We start from the raw sequence: 14924 nt of genomic DNA on the forward strand, positions 1-14924 counted from the left end.
CCACCCCCTTGTTCTCTGTCCAGGCCTGGGTTTCTCCAGCTGAGATGGCAGAATCCTGCAGCACAAGCACTTGGCGCCTCAGCAGAGGGCCGCACATGCACATGTGTTTTCTTGGCATCACTGCCTCACCTGGGCTCTGACCCCCGCACGGAAGGTACAAGAGCCACACCCGGAATGCAGCGTCGGCTGCCCCACTTCCTCTGCTTGCTGCTGCCAGCCAGGACTCCCTCTGCCTGCAGGGAGTGCAGAGGCCTAATTGCCCAAAGAAATCAGCAAAGAGGATCGTTGTATGGCACCGCTCTGCTGCACCACATCGGTGCTTCTCATGCCCTGTAATCAGCTCGGGCTTCGCACCGCCCAGCCTATGTCTCACTGCACTTTGGTGTGGCTGTTGCAGGTGTTGAAGATCCAGTTGTGATTCCAATTGTGTTTCCCTTTCGATGCCCACATTGTTAGTGGTGGTTTCCAAAACCAGAAATCAGGAGCCACCGTTTATGGAACAAAACCCAAATCTGGCCCCTGTAGTTCAAGGGAACATACTCTCACTGGAACGTCCCACTGGTGCACAGAGCTGAGTGGGTCAGAGGGTGTTGTATGAATGGATAACAAGCAGATCCATGTCAACAGAGAAAGAAAAACACAGAGTAACTTGGCCCATTTGGCCAAGACCAGTGTGGTACATTCTGATGGGCGGCTGTGCAAGGAAGTGCCCCAGGGGCAGCATGAGCTGAGGCCCCACTCTGTGTACAGTCCAAGCTCTGACCCCAGGCAGTCATTGGAGTGGATGCCCCTTATATGGAGCGGGAAGGGAGGGGGGCACAGTGACGCCCGACACAGAGACCCTGCGCAGACACGCCTCCCTGGTGCGGCAGACCCTGGGGCCGCTGTGGGTTCACGGGCTGAGGAGGTGACTCGCTTGGTTGCCTGGTGGGGGTTTTCACATTATTTGTGTCAAAAAGTTTTATGTTAAGGCTTAAAATGTAAGACCCCCACATGAGGGAGGGCAATCTGCTTTACTCCACAGACCCAGAAACACCCCGGCAGACACACCCAGAGCATGCTTGGCCACGTATCTGGGTCCCCCATGGCCCAGCCACGTGCACACACAGTCGGCCATCACGGGAACATAACAACCATTATGGACGTTTTGGAGAATGAAAACGGAGGCCAGGTGTCATTCTGCACCCAGCCTTGTGAGGAGGAAGTGACTGCGTCAGAGTACATCTTGTGGGTTTCAGGTTTTCTTCGGCTTTTTTTCCAGCTTTTTTTAAGTGAAAAATTTCAAGTGTATAGAAAAGTTGCAAGAGTAGTACAGTGAAAACCTAGCCATCCATGTGTGTACATAAAATGTGGGTGTTTTCATATATATGAAATAAATAAATGAGCCTTTTGGAAGTAGTTTGCAGAAATTGAGACATTTAGCCCTAAATGGTCAAGCATGCATTTCTTAAAAGCAAGGTCATTCTCCCCCATAACCACAATCCCACTGTGACCCTGAGAAAATTAACAACAGTAATGAATACATCAGCTCCAAATGCAGATTTCCCCAGTTGCCCCAAACTGTCTTTTGTAGAATTTTGGATAAAATCGAATTGAGGTTTATACACTTCATTTGGTTGGTATGCCTCTCAGTCTCGTTTACTCCAGATTCTGGAACGTTTCCTCCCACCTTTTCACTGCCCATGTCACTGATTCTGGGAGGAATCCAGGCCAGCTGTTCGGTGGGGTTTCTGTGTGGTGTATCTCGCACCCGAATTCTCTGGACACCGGAACACTGCACCGCAGCCAGGACCCATGACGTCCGGACAGCTGTGCCGTCTGGCTGCAGGGTTGCGGAGCCCTCATAGCCCCGTGCCGTTCCCCCGGGAGTCAGGTCTATGCCGGCGCCTTGTCCTCCAACCACGGCAAAGCTCTCTTCTGTCTCTGTCTCTCCCTTTCATCACTGTATCAGTACGATTCTGGGCTTGTTTCCTCACGTTTACAGTAAATTGAGCCATAGTTTTTAGTCTGCAGTAGGGGACTTTCATGCTTGATGCCTGACCTTTTGATGCACACCCATCCATTGGAGCACTTTGCCTTCTGGCACAAGGTGCCTGGTCTCACCTTGGACTTCACCTGCCTCCCACTACACATTAGCCGCTTCTGGTGAGAAACAGTTCTTAAGTGGGAAGCTGGTTCCTAATGGCTAAATACGTTTCCAGCAGAATGAGAAGGTATTTAGCTTATGCACTTTCAAGCTATGCTGGGGGTGTTCATGACCATTCTCTGAGTGGATCGAATATTTCCCTCTTACTTAGTCAATAGAACTATCTGTTCATCATAAACACTTGCGGTAAATTAACCCTGGTCTAAGATCTTTGATGTTGAATCCCCAAAGACGAGGTCAGACACAGGGGTTTGCAGTGAGAGCTTGAACTATATCACCAGCCATGACACCAGGCACAGGTGGGCTGTGGGTCTCAGGATACACGTTCCTCGGATGGAGGCCCAGAGGTTCCCTTCAGATTTGCAAAGAATTAAAGTGAAGTGAGTCATCCTGGCAATACTGGAGCCACTTTAAGTGACTTTCTAAGAATAATTTCAGAAAAAAAGGTTTGTTTAAAAATTAGAGTCACTGGCCACACAAAACTTCTGAGTTCTTAAATATTCAGCGTTGGACACAGTTTCCCAATAATTAGGAAGATATGCAGTGGCCATAGATATGAAGACACACTAGATATGCAGTACATATCATTTAAGTAAATTGGGTAATATTTTAGAAGAAAAAAAATCACTCTACTTTGATTTTGCTTGATTCTTAACTTGTTTCCAGAGCAGGCAGTTTCTTTAAAAATGACCTTATCATAAATCACAAGATCAGCAAACATTTTATACCTTGCCTCAAAAATCTCTGGGCCCTTCCACTTGGGTGAAGATGGCGTAAACATACATTTCTCCGTTCATCCTACTGAGAACGTTACACGTAAGACAAAGGTGAGAAGACTGAAAGGCGGGGAGGAGAAGCCAGGGCGGCCAGGGACCACAGGGCCTGGGCGGCGGCACAGCGGCGAGATCCTGGGTCTTCTTTTTACCTCAAACATCCCAGACTGGGAGCTGGAGAAGCCAGAGATGCCAGGGCTGCAGCCCCTTCTTTGGCACCGGAGGGCCTTCTTCTTCAACCTGGACAATGCTAGGTCCTCCGGTTTGCCTCTGGGGTTCCTGGTGAACAGACAGGGTGACCGTGCTGTCGCCTCCCACGAGGGCCTCTCCTGCACGGCTTGTCTTCTGCTGGGTCCCGAGGCAGGAGTGCGCCCACCGGCTCGCCCACCCCAGAGCTGTCCCTCCTCCAGACCCCGTGCTGTGTCCATACCGGGTTTCTGCCCAGGTGTTTTCAACTCCTTCTGTCACGTCCTTCATCGTTACTGGCTGTTCTCCCATCTACAGCCTGGTCCTGGGTGCGTGTGGCTGCCGGCAGAGGCCATGGGGGCCCTGTGCGAGTTGTGATTTTGGTCGGCTTCTCGACGCAGACTGGTGGCTTTTTCTCTCTTTTTCACTTACACGATGTTTCCAAGGTTCACCGGTGTTGTAGCATGTGCCAGTACTTTGTTCTTTTCATGGCCGAGTTAATTATGCCCCAGGATACAGAGGGGCCACATTTGGCTTATGCATCCATTGGTTGAAGGATAGTAGGGTTGTTTCCACCTGTAGGCTTGTGTGACTAATGCAGTGAACATTCACATACACATTTTTGCATGAAAACACATTTTTATTTCTCTTGGGCGCATACCCAGGGTGGAATTGCTGGATCATACGGTAACTAACTTCTTGCGGAATTGGCAGACTTTTCCACAGAAGCTACACTATTTTACATTCCCACCAGCAGTGTATGTTCCAGCTCTTCCACATGCTCACCAGCACTTTTTTCCATTTGTCTGGTTATAACCATGCTGATGGTTATGAAGGGGTATCTCCTACTTTTGACTTGCATGTCCCTGATGACTAACAAAGTTGGGCATCGTTTCATGTGTTTACTGGCCATTTTTGTATCTTCTTTGGAGAAATGTCAATTCAAGTCCTGCACCCATTTTTAATTGGGTGGTTTGTCTTTTTGTTGTTGAGCTGTAGTTCTTTATATATTCTGGAAACTAGGGCCTTATCAGACCCATGATTTGCAAATTTTCCCATCCTACGAGTTATCATGTATTTTCTTAATAATGTCCTCTAGTGTACAAGGGTCGCGTTTTGATGAAGTCTAGCTTATATTCTTTCTTTTGTTGCTTATGCTTTTGTCATATTCCAGGAACCGTTACCTAACCCAAGCTTTGCCCCATGTTTCTTCTGGTCGGATCACCTCCCCAGGGCTTCTGTTTGTTTTGGTGAGTTCTCTGAACTAAACTACGTAGAGTCTGTACTTTGACTTGTGTGGCCGCTGACATCTCTGCCCCATTAAGTGACTGGATGGTGACTCAGGTGCCCAGAACCAAACCAGTCTTTGCAGATGGGCTCTTTCTGTGGACTGGCCCTTCGTCCCTCAGCCAGGATGCAGCCCACACCTTACCTGGCACGTCCTGCTGTCAGTGTGAATGTCCCCAGAGGAGATGAGGGAGAGGTCTTCCCTGAGCATCATGGGGCCCCAGGCTTGCAGGTGGCATTTAGATTCCCGGGCATTTCCTGGAGCAAATATTCCCCAGGTCTCTTGTTCCCAGCCTTTCCACCCAAGCTTTTCAGTTAGTCTGTTGTTTGCCCCACTTCATCTATTACCTTGGGTACAAATAGGTAAAATATTTTCCCATAAATAGTTCTGAAAGACTGCCCAGATGGCCACTTTAGCTGTGGCAGAGTTCCACGTCAGGGGGGATAAAGGCAAGCCTCCTGAGCCGGGCCTTCAGGGACCGCCAGAAAGGTCAAGACGGACCACTCGGTTCCTCGGCTCCCCTCCCAGGAGCTGTCCTGGTGCCTGGAATGCGGGCTGCTGTCTTCAGGGCTACGGCTGGGCTGGGGCAGGGGTGCTCAGTGCTACAGGGCTCACTTCTTCCCAAGCCTCAGCTATTCTTTCCTAAGTGTCCCCGGTGGCCGAAGCCTTTGGCTGGTCTCCAGAGCTCAAAGAAAGGTCAATTCTTAGGGCTTTACCAGTTTCCTCGTTGCTATAGGTGAGGGATGGGCGTTTGGAGCGTTATGCCATCTTCGTCAGAATTTTCAGTAGGGCCCCAAGATGCTCTTTTGTAGGTTCCCCTGGCGATCCTGATTCTGCTGGCCTCAGTCCACGCTGAGAACGCTGGCCTGCCACTGCACCTCCCCCTGCAGATCCCGCCTCATCTGGCCTCTCAGGCTCCCTCCTAGTAGATGCGACCCAGATTCACACCTGTGCGGTCCACTGCACCTGCGGCCCCGGGTTGGGGTCGGCCTACTTCCTTCGCTCTGGCCCCTGCTGACATCACACAAAGTTGTGCCCGGACTGCAGCGTTTACCTCATCATCTCAGCGAGCACAGAAACACCTCGAGCGCTCTGGTGTCTGGAGGAAATTTGGAGGATGGACTCGCCCTTCAGCAGGATGGGAAAAAACCACAGGAATGTCCGTGAAGACCAGAGTCACTGACGCTGTCGTGCCTGGCTCTGACACGGCTCCTGAGTCAGTGACCTTGTCCCCAAACAGATACACAGACTTAAAGAGGGTGACCCAGCATGGGGCAGAAGAGGGGAAGTAAAGTGCAAATGTGGCCAAATATGCCATGAAAGGTATAATGTCCACATTCAGGCCAAAAATGATTTGGTCCCATTAACAGTGCTGAGGAGGCCAACACATTTAGGAATTCTGTTGCTGGCCGTGCATGTGTTATGATGAAATACTCACTTAGCAGATTGTTTCTCCTGTTTCTTGAACCTTGGCCAAAGGATAAAGTGAATCATCACTGAAATGAGAAACTCACCTGAAATCTTACCTTTGCCCAAGCAATCTTAGATGAATGTCCCAAATGCTCATGCCCACCAGCTAGCGATGAGTGCAGGGGAATCATACCCCACTTCTTTCCAATGGATCTCGGCTAGCAATTCTTGGGCTCCAAAGATTGCTTCCGTCCCCTAAATGCTTGGTGGTTTGGGGGCCACAGACCGACTATTAGAAAAACTGCACACACCATCTGCACGTCCTTCAGAAGGCTTGTGGGCTGCATGAAGAATTTCTATGGGCAGCTAATACAGCACCCCGGACAGTCAAGGCTGACCGTGGGAGCGGCACTGAGCTCGCTCTCTGTGGATAAGTGCCTCTCAACGGGGCTGTGCAGCAAAAGCACCTGGAAGCTTTTAACAAGCACAACAAAACCTTTTCTATCTATTTTGGAAATTTTTAAACATGCAGAGAAGCAGTAAGTATGACAAACCCCAGTGGACCCATGGCCCACGTCTAAGAGCTGGACAGTCACGGGAAGTGTCTGGTCTGTACCGACCTCCAGAAAGATTTACCTAATGAGAATCCTAGGTGTTGTTTCACCTGCCAACGCCTAAATACGACCTCTAAGAGATACCCCGTGCTTCGCACCAACCCCATACTTTCAAAAAAGCCCTTAAAATCACATATGGTGCTGGCGTTTCTCATTTACTCGTAAATGCATGGTTGGTTCCTAACAAGGTCCTCGGCCTGCGCTTGTTCGGGCCCCCTGCCCCCCTTGGCCTTTATTTGCTCGCCAGCAGGTAACAGGCTGACGCAGCGCAGTTAAGGCCAGGACGCCGCTCGGCCGGCCGGGGTCTGCGGGAAAGCCCGGGGGTCCGCTCTCGGGATCCCCTGTCCGCGTCGGGTGCGCAGGCGCGCTGGGAGCCCCGGGCGGGCGGGCGCGGGCGTCCCGGCGCCTAACGCTCTGCGTTCCCCCTGCAGGCCCAGCCTCCCGAGCCGGCCGGCGCATGGGGCCATGGCGGGGCGCCCGGGGCACGCGGAGCCCCCGGGCGGGGCCCGGCCCCGGCTCGTCATCATCAACGTGGGCGGCTGCCGCGTGCGCCTGGCCTGGGCGGCGCTGGCGCGCTGTCCCCTCGCGCGCCTGGAGCGCCTGCGCGCCTGCCGCGGCCGCGAGGAGCTGCTGCGCGTGTGCGACGACTACGACGCCGGCCGCGACGAGTTCTTCTTCGACCGCAGCCCGAGCGCCTTCCGCGCCATCGTGGCGCCGCTGCGGGCCGGCAGGCTGCGGCTGCTCCGCGGCCCGTGCGCGCTGGCCTTCCGCGACGAGCTGGCCTACTGGGGCATCGACGAGGCGCGCCTGGAGCGCTGCTGCCTGCGCCGCCTGCGCCGCCGCGAGGAGGAGGCGGCCGCCGGGCGCGCGGGCCCCGAGGGCCGCGGGCCGCAGGGGAGCCCGGCGTGCGCCCTGGGCCCCGGGGGCCGCCTGGCGCGCGGCCGGCGCCGCCTGCGCGACGTGGTGGACGACCCGCGCTCCGGGCTCGCCGGCAAGCTGTTCGCCTGCGTGTCCGTCGGCTTCGTGGCCGTCACGGCGGTCGGCCTCTGCCTGAGCACCATGCCGGACATCCGCGCGGAGGAGGAGCGGGTGAGCATGGCCTGGGTGGGGGCGGCCGGGACAGAAACGCAGAGGAAACCGGGCCTACGACTGGGCTTGCGGGGCCAGGAGGCAGTGGGGCACGGGCTGACCAGTGGTCTTAGACTCCCCCGGTGCTGACACCACAGGCGCTGGACCCACATCGGCCTGCTCTGGTTGAGTGTGCCCGGCTGTGATCAGAATGGGCTGTGCACCGACAACGGAGGCTCCAAATTATGGCCCATTGTAAGGCCTCAGTGAGGGTGCGTCCAAACAGCAGGGCTTCGTGGAATGTCTCCTACTCGGGCCCTCAAACCTTGGTCCCTTGGAGCCAGAACCTGCAGTGATCCAAAGGCCTTGGGAGTTCCCCTCATGCTGGACCAGAGGGACGTCACCTCTGTGTTCTCCCAGGGCGGACTATCTGCTCAGACCAGCCCCACTGGCCCTGTCGAGGTGCTGGGGCTCCCAGCCCTTCCGGAGACTTCCTGCCCCTCTGTCTGTCCTGTGCAAATGCCCACTGCTCACAGGGTGTGTGCAGAAACTCATTCTGGCATTAGGACAGACCCAGCACCAGTCAGCATTCATGTCCTGATTGTGTCCCTGGACGTCCAGGAAAGGTTCTGTGTGGGTGGGGCTAGAGGAGAAGAGGGTGCCTTGGTGCCTGGAGGTCGGAGCTGAGCGTTGCCCTGCGTTTCCTCATGGGCAGCAGGGGCAGCAGCCTGACTCTCCCCTCCTCGGCCCCCTGCTTCACCTATGGGACTGGGCAGAGGCTCCCTCCCTCTGGTGGGAGCCCCAGAGTCCTATGCTGAGCTCCCCAGTGTGGCAAAGGCCAGTGCCCACCTCCTCCTGGAACATTCGCTGCTGACAAGACTGCAGGTTAAACTTAGATGTACATTTAGGAAATCGGCTCGGCTTTCTGCATCACTTGGGGATCTGGTCCCTGGGCTGTTATTTCCAGTTGTCTCTACTAGGTCCAAGTTTTGGATCCTGCTCCTACAAAGACACACTGTGTTTGGGTTTTCTGAGCAGCAGCAACTCCATACAGTGCGCAGGAGGGAAAGCAGGGACCCAGAGGTCAGGCTGCTTCAATGTGTGACGCCACCTGGGAGGTCAGGCGGTCCCGGCAGGATCACCCCAGGGTGTCCGGCAGTCCCCACAGCACCCCCTCCATCATTCCCAAAAGGTTGCTGCATGCTGCCCAGGTATTGCCTCACCAAGTCAGCTGTCAGGTTACAGGGCCATCTCTCAGAGCTGGCAGCTCCTGGTGCAGTGGTTCCTGCGCCATCCCTCCCTCAGGTGGGGTGGGGCCCGCTGCACACGGCAGGTGCCCAGTCAACAGGACATGCTGTCACCACCACAGGAAGGGAGAAGTTTGTTTCCACTTTGTGTGTGTTGGTAAAATACACATGAAATCACCATTCTGACCATGTTAAAGCCTGCTGTCCAGGGGCATTAACTACATTCATGACGATGTGCACCATCCCCACCACCATCTCTAGAACTTGCCGTCCTCCCACACTGAAACTTGGCCTCAAACCCTGACTCTACCCCTTCCCAGCTCCGGACCCACCATCTACTCTCTGTCTCTGTGATCAGCTCCTCCAGGGACCTCACGTGAGTGGAGTCGCACAGCGTTTGTCTCTTGGTGGTGGGCACGTTGTGCTGAGCAGTGTGTCCTGGGCTCGTCCACGTGGTGGCAGGTGTCCCTTCCCTTACAGCCAAGCCACATTCCCCTGGTGCAGACCACACTCGTGGGCCCTGCCTGCTTCTCGCTGTTGTGAATAGTGCTTTTCTTTGAGTCCCTGCCCTCGATTCTTCTGGGAAATACCCAGGAGCTTGGCTCATATGGTGATGCTGCATCTACTTTTCTGAGGAAGCACCTTTGGACAGTGGATGTAGCCACACAGGCTCGAGACATGAGGTGGAGGGCGGTGGAGAAGAGCGAGACTGGGGCCTTTTGCTGTTCTATTTGTTGTGGTTTTTCCACTAGAATTTAACTTGAAAGTTGCAGGGATTGAAATGTTCTCAATGTGCAGGATGCTTCTCCAGTGCACCCCATGCACACTGACCGTCTGGCTAAAGGCCCCCAGCTTTTTGAAGGTGATCTTGGGCAGCAAGGCATGCCCCAGGGATCATGGGTGGCTGACACAGGCCCTCCCCAATCAGACCCTGGCAGCATTCTCCCTGGCAGCACTGGCATCAGTGGCTGTTTCTGTGTCGGCACAGAGGAGCGTAGGGGGAAAAAGGATCATTGTGTTACTAGGGCGATGAGAGGAAAATGGCTCTGTGGTTCCTGCTGTTGGTCCATAGAGCCAGGCTGGAAGGAAGCCCAGGGCTGTAGTGCTTCTTCAGGGGGTCTGCATGAGGCAGTGCCCCCTCCTCCGGCTGCCCCCAGACCCCTTGATATCTAGAGGGGCCCGGCCCTCAGCTTCCAGATAGAAGGGGTCTGGGGGATGGGGACCTGGGCCTTTGGGAGTGGAGATCCTCTTCCTCCATGACCCATCTTGGCCCCGCATAGGGTCCAGGGATCACGCTCTTGGTATTATGGGGTCCCTGTCTTACAGAGACCCCTGCCTGATCCAGGGCACGTCCAGTGAGTGACGGCCCTCAGTCGCTGGGCATCTGTGAGAACTGAGTGGGCAAAGTCTCTGAGTTCCCAGGCCACCCTGCAGTGACACTGGGCCAGCACCATGCTGCTGTTGACTTCCTGCAGGCTGCTGTCCCCCCAGGGCCATCCCCTCCCAGTGCTCACCACTGCCCAGGGCTGTCCCCTTCACCCATCACACGCAGGGCTGTCCCCTCTGCCCATCACATGCAGGGCTGTCTCCTCCTGCTGGGCGCTGGCTTGTCTGGGATGTGCTGCTCACAGTTCTGAGTGAGAACCTGCTCTTTGCTTTTCGTGTCATAAAGTTCAGACGTCAGTCACAGGAGGAGTTGACTTTAAAGACACACTTGTGGGATGGGGTCTGGATAACATTACACTCAGTGAGACAAGCCCAAGACAGGACAACAAATGGCAGGCCCTGTCTGATTTCCTCATCCATGCACGTCACTAGCTAGATTGCAAGGGTGGCGGCCCCCATCGGCCTGGTCTCCGGGTCTCCATCCCTGCCCACGTGGCCCCACTGCCCCCCACAGCCTGGGGATGGCAGTGCACTGTTGCTTTGGAGCAAGTGGCCACGTGTGCAGGGCTGTCACCCACCCGCCTTTCCAGGGGAGCAGCGCCAGGCCACAAACAGTGTGAAGCATCCTGGCTGTGCCTGAGCCCCTGCTGGCTTGCGGCAAGGCTGGGGGTAGACAATTCCGGAGTCAGTCCTACCCCAGCAGCCACTCTGGTGCCCAGCAGTTACAGCACCTCCTACCGGGCACTGAGGACCCGTGCAAGGAGCTCTCCTACTAGAGGGAGAGAATGAGTCCTGGTGGCCTGGGGAGCCCTAGGCTGGGCATAGCTGCCAGAGAGCTCAGGGGGCATTTCAGGTGGGCAGCCCTGCATGCCCGCACCAGAAGGCCATAGGGGGCACGCATCCCCTCCTTAAATGTTTCTGCCTCCTGCTCAGTGCTCCCAAGATGCGGAGGACCCTGGGGCACACAGGGGGCCACCTCCTGACTCGGTGGCCCCTCAGTGCCAGGTGCTGGCACAGTCCCTGCACACAGTGCCTGGGTGTGGTCCACAGCCCCCAGCTGGCCCCTGGAGGACCCCGGCCAGTCTGAGAGGTGGACTCAGACACCCCAGGGCCCCTGCTGTGGCTCCTTCAGCTCAGGGTCAGGTGCCCGGAACTGCCCACAGGGCTGAGCCCCAGCTGCCAAAACATGCAGCCGGGAGGGTGACCCTCAGCAGTGAGGCCAGTGAGCGGGACCCTCGGTTCACAGGAGCTGGTCGCTGCAGCCAGCCCCAGGGCACCACTGACCACCTGGCTCTGACCCTCCCGAGTGACTGGGCCTCGCCCAGCTGTGATGCAGGGGTCGGCTGGGCCGGTTCCCGCCCGGCTCCCGGGACAGCCTTTGGGCCTGTTCGGCTCCTAGGCCACGCACCCCTGTCGCGGGGCCTTTCCCTGCCCTCTCGCCCTCTTCCTCCTGCCTCTGACCCCCCTGCCTCCCTCTGGAGAGGACCAGGACTCTCCCCAGCTTTGTCCCTCTTACATGGGAAGTGACACAGCCACAGGTCTGGGGACCAGTATGTAGATGTCTTCCAGGCATCATCTGGCCACAAAAATACTTCCCCAGGCCCCACCCGGGCCACCAGCCCCAGTTGCCCTGCAGCCCCATGGACGCCAGGCTTGGGGACACTGTTGGGGCCTGGGGGGCCAGGTGCTGAGCCGCCGAGCCTCCGAGGTGTGGAGCTGACTGATTGGCTGTGGGCCCCCTGCGTGGCCACCAGCACCACAGGGCTGCCTCCACTGCCCATGGGACCGCTGTGTTCATGACCCCAAAGTAAGCAGACGTGAGATTCTTCTCTCAACAGCGAATCCCAGCTCCGGCGTTTAGGCTCCACCAAAATAAAACATGAAGGCAAGGGGCTACAAAGAGGACGTTTCTGTGACTCTGCCGGTCAGCCTTTGCCACTTCGCCAAGTGGGCGCCTTTGTAGCTCTGCGCTGATTGTCCGATCTGCCTCAGCATGTGCAGGGCGGATGGAAACCCGAGAGCAAGCTGCAAAATTACTACGAATAAATGAATTTGTTAAGGTGGCTGGCTGTAAAATAAACAGGCCCAAACCAGGCACTTTTCCGTATTCCTCCCCAGGGACACTGCTCAAGGCCAGCGGCAGCTGCCGGTCCACAGCGGCTCGGGGCCAGGCAGCCGAACGCTCTGACACGGTCTGGAAAAGCCACTTTCAGCTGCACGGGTGGGAAAGCAGCCCCCCAGCACAAGCTGGAGCCCTGGGGCCCCCCTCACGCCCAGGGCCCAGGCTGGTTGCGTGAGTGAGTGAGCATCTGGCCAGCACACGTGCACATGTGTGCAGTCACTGAGACAGTCAAAGGGCGCAGCCCCCACAGCACTTTTAGGGACGTCACCTGTGGAAAACCAGCGATTGGGTTGGGGCCGCTGGGCAGACAGCCAGTTCCCCCAGGGGAGGGCAGAGTGGTGAGCTGCGCTCGCCTCCTCACCCACCACAACACCACAAAACATTTAATGGGGTGTTGGCAGCCGTGCCCCAGTACAGATAGTCTGAACCGAGCACATTTGTTATTTTATGTAAATGACTGCTATTCTGAAACAATTTGTTCTCTTCAGTAGATTTAATATCCCTTCTACTGTTGTGTTTTCACTACAAGAGCATTTTTCCACAGATAATTGGAAAAAATAAACCTCAATTCAGTTCAAAGTCACATTATTATAAATTTATAGTTACTGAAATGAGTTAGTAAATATTTTCCTTTAGGTACTTTTGGGAGGATAAAGATAAAATCTGCGCACAAAGTCGTGAATGAATGAGTAAACAAATTAGCAAACCGTCCTGTCTTAGGGCGCACCCATCACCGCAGAGCCCACAGCGCTGCCTGGCTGTCTTGCTGGCTGCCCAGGGTGACTGGATGGACAGGGAGAAAGGCCTCAGTGCCCAAAACACAGGCTGCAAAGGGACACAGCCGGCTTGAGAATGTCCGCGCCTGATACACAGGGAGTGTGTGCACGCCGTGGGGTCTCTGCTGGAGCTCAGAGCAGTCAGACCCTCCTGCCAGGGGGACGGGCGTTCGTGCTGAACTCAGTGGTGCCCCTGCCCCTCTCTGGGCAGCGATGGATCCACCTCACTAGCCTTCACTACATCTCCTCACCCTTATGCTGTGGTTTGATCTGCTGAGAGTAATAGGATCAGCAGAGCTTCTCAGCAAAGCTAAGTCCACTGAATTTGTGATGCTCTGAAATGAGAACAAAGTCAGGAAGGGAAGCATGCCCCTTGCCAGGCCTCCTGACATCGCGTCACTGACTGCTCCACAGCCTCTGTTGCTGGAGAAATGTGGTCTAGCGCTTCTGTTTTCACTAGAAAATCAAAACAGGGCCAAGTGCCAAATGAACACCATGCTGCGCAGGCTGCATCTTCCAAGAATGGTTTTCAAAGCCACTTCATTTCCAAAGGTCAGTTTGGACTAGCTCTCAGCCTCCAGCTTGACCTGTCCCCTGCCCCCACTGGCCGCTGCAGGCATGGACGGCACCTCACTAGCCTGGGCCACAGCCTGAGCACCCCCGAGGTCTCCTGGTCCCCATCCAGCCTGCCTGCCCTGCCTGCAGCTTAGGTCCCAAACATGGGACACTGGAGGCAGCTGCAGGGGGTGAGAACAGGGGGCGAGCTCAGCGCTGGCCACCCACCCCCCTGGGACTTGAGGCTTGTGAACTGGATTTGGGGGTGCAAGCCCCTCCGAGACTGCAGAGTGTCAGGACAACAGCAGGCATGGTGAGAGGGCCTGTGCACCCAGCCCCACTCAGGATGCCCACTGCAGGTACCCCACCACCCGCAGGAGCCTGAGGGCCTTCTCTGGAGGAGCCGGCCCCTCGAAGGGAGGGTGTCATCTGCTGGCACGGCCCCGATGAAGGCCCGCCCCCACTGGTCCTGTGCTCAGCCCAGCAGCCACGAGCCTGCCAGCACACAGAGCATCAGCTGCTGCCTCGCCCCTCTGAGGAAGGGAGACAAGGGGAGAGGCCCTGACAGGACAAAAGACCATGGCCACAGAGGCAGAGAGCCTGTGCACCTGGGGCCACGAGGCAGCGTGTCCACAGAATGAAGACCGGTGCTGTGCACAAGCCAAGAATGGACAGAGCCCGGTTCACGGCCGAGCTGCCTGGGCCCAGGAGTGAGCTCATGTCTGGAGGGCAAGACAGACAAAGCGTGGGAAACGAGGTGAGAAATGGGGCAGACGCTGGGCCCAGGATTCCCAGGAGTGACTGTGGTGGCCAGGGCTGGTCGGGGGTGCCGCTCTAAAGAGACAGGGACTATGGGGGCTGCGAGGCAGTTACGGGGACTGCCCATCTGCCCCGGGGACCAGTACATGCTTCTCTGCAGTCAGCCACGTGGATGCTCCCTGAGAAACCCCCTCCCGAGGCCGGAGCTTCTAGGCTGATGCAAACGCATGCTTTGAAAAATGTCTGTGAGCAGTTTGTATGAATTAGCACTCCGCCCATGCCCAGGGCTGCCCAGACCACTGGACCTCCAGACCCTCCGCCCCGGGCGCAGGCCCAGATGACCCTTTCAGCTGCTCAGAGGAGCTCTGCGATCTCTGCGAAACATGGACATGTCCCTGCGACAAGCTCAGCATCCCGTCCCCAGGCCCTGGAGACGCTCCGGCGCAAGTGCCTGTACAGCGCTGCTGGCTGCTCCCTGGGGCTGGCTTTTTGGTAATAGTAGATGAAGGCATTTCCATACGCTTTATAGACACATCCTGAGCCCGACACTCAGCTTTGCGGTGCCTAGATACTCGGGAGTGGGAAGCCTGTGGG

At 56.2% G+C, this 14924-nt stretch overlaps 1 protein-coding gene across 2 annotated transcripts in view; it reads left to right on the top strand.

Annotated features, from left to right (window-relative positions):
• The window catches only part of KCNG2 (potassium voltage-gated channel modifier subfamily G member 2), a 45308-nt gene that overhangs the window by 22415 nt on the left and 7969 nt on the right, over window positions 1-14924 (top strand). The window contains exons 2-4 of one of the 2 annotated variants that reach the window (XM_037007441.2): window positions 4280-4355; window positions 5206-6342; window positions 6849-7506. In XM_037007441.2, coding sequence (XP_036863336.2) covers window positions 6149-6342; window positions 6849-7506 — 852 coding nt within the window. In that variant the 5' untranslated portion in view covers window positions 4280-4355; window positions 5206-6148. The remainder of the gene's footprint in view (window positions 1-4279; window positions 4356-5205; window positions 6343-6848; window positions 7507-14924) is intronic. The other variant, XM_037007442.2, reaches the window with a different exon arrangement.

Source organism: Manis javanica, chromosome 9 (assembly GCF_040802235.1).
Source record: "Manis javanica isolate MJ-LG chromosome 9, MJ_LKY, whole genome shotgun sequence".
Classification (NCBI taxonomy): Eukaryota; Metazoa; Chordata; class Mammalia; order Pholidota; family Manidae; genus Manis; species Manis javanica.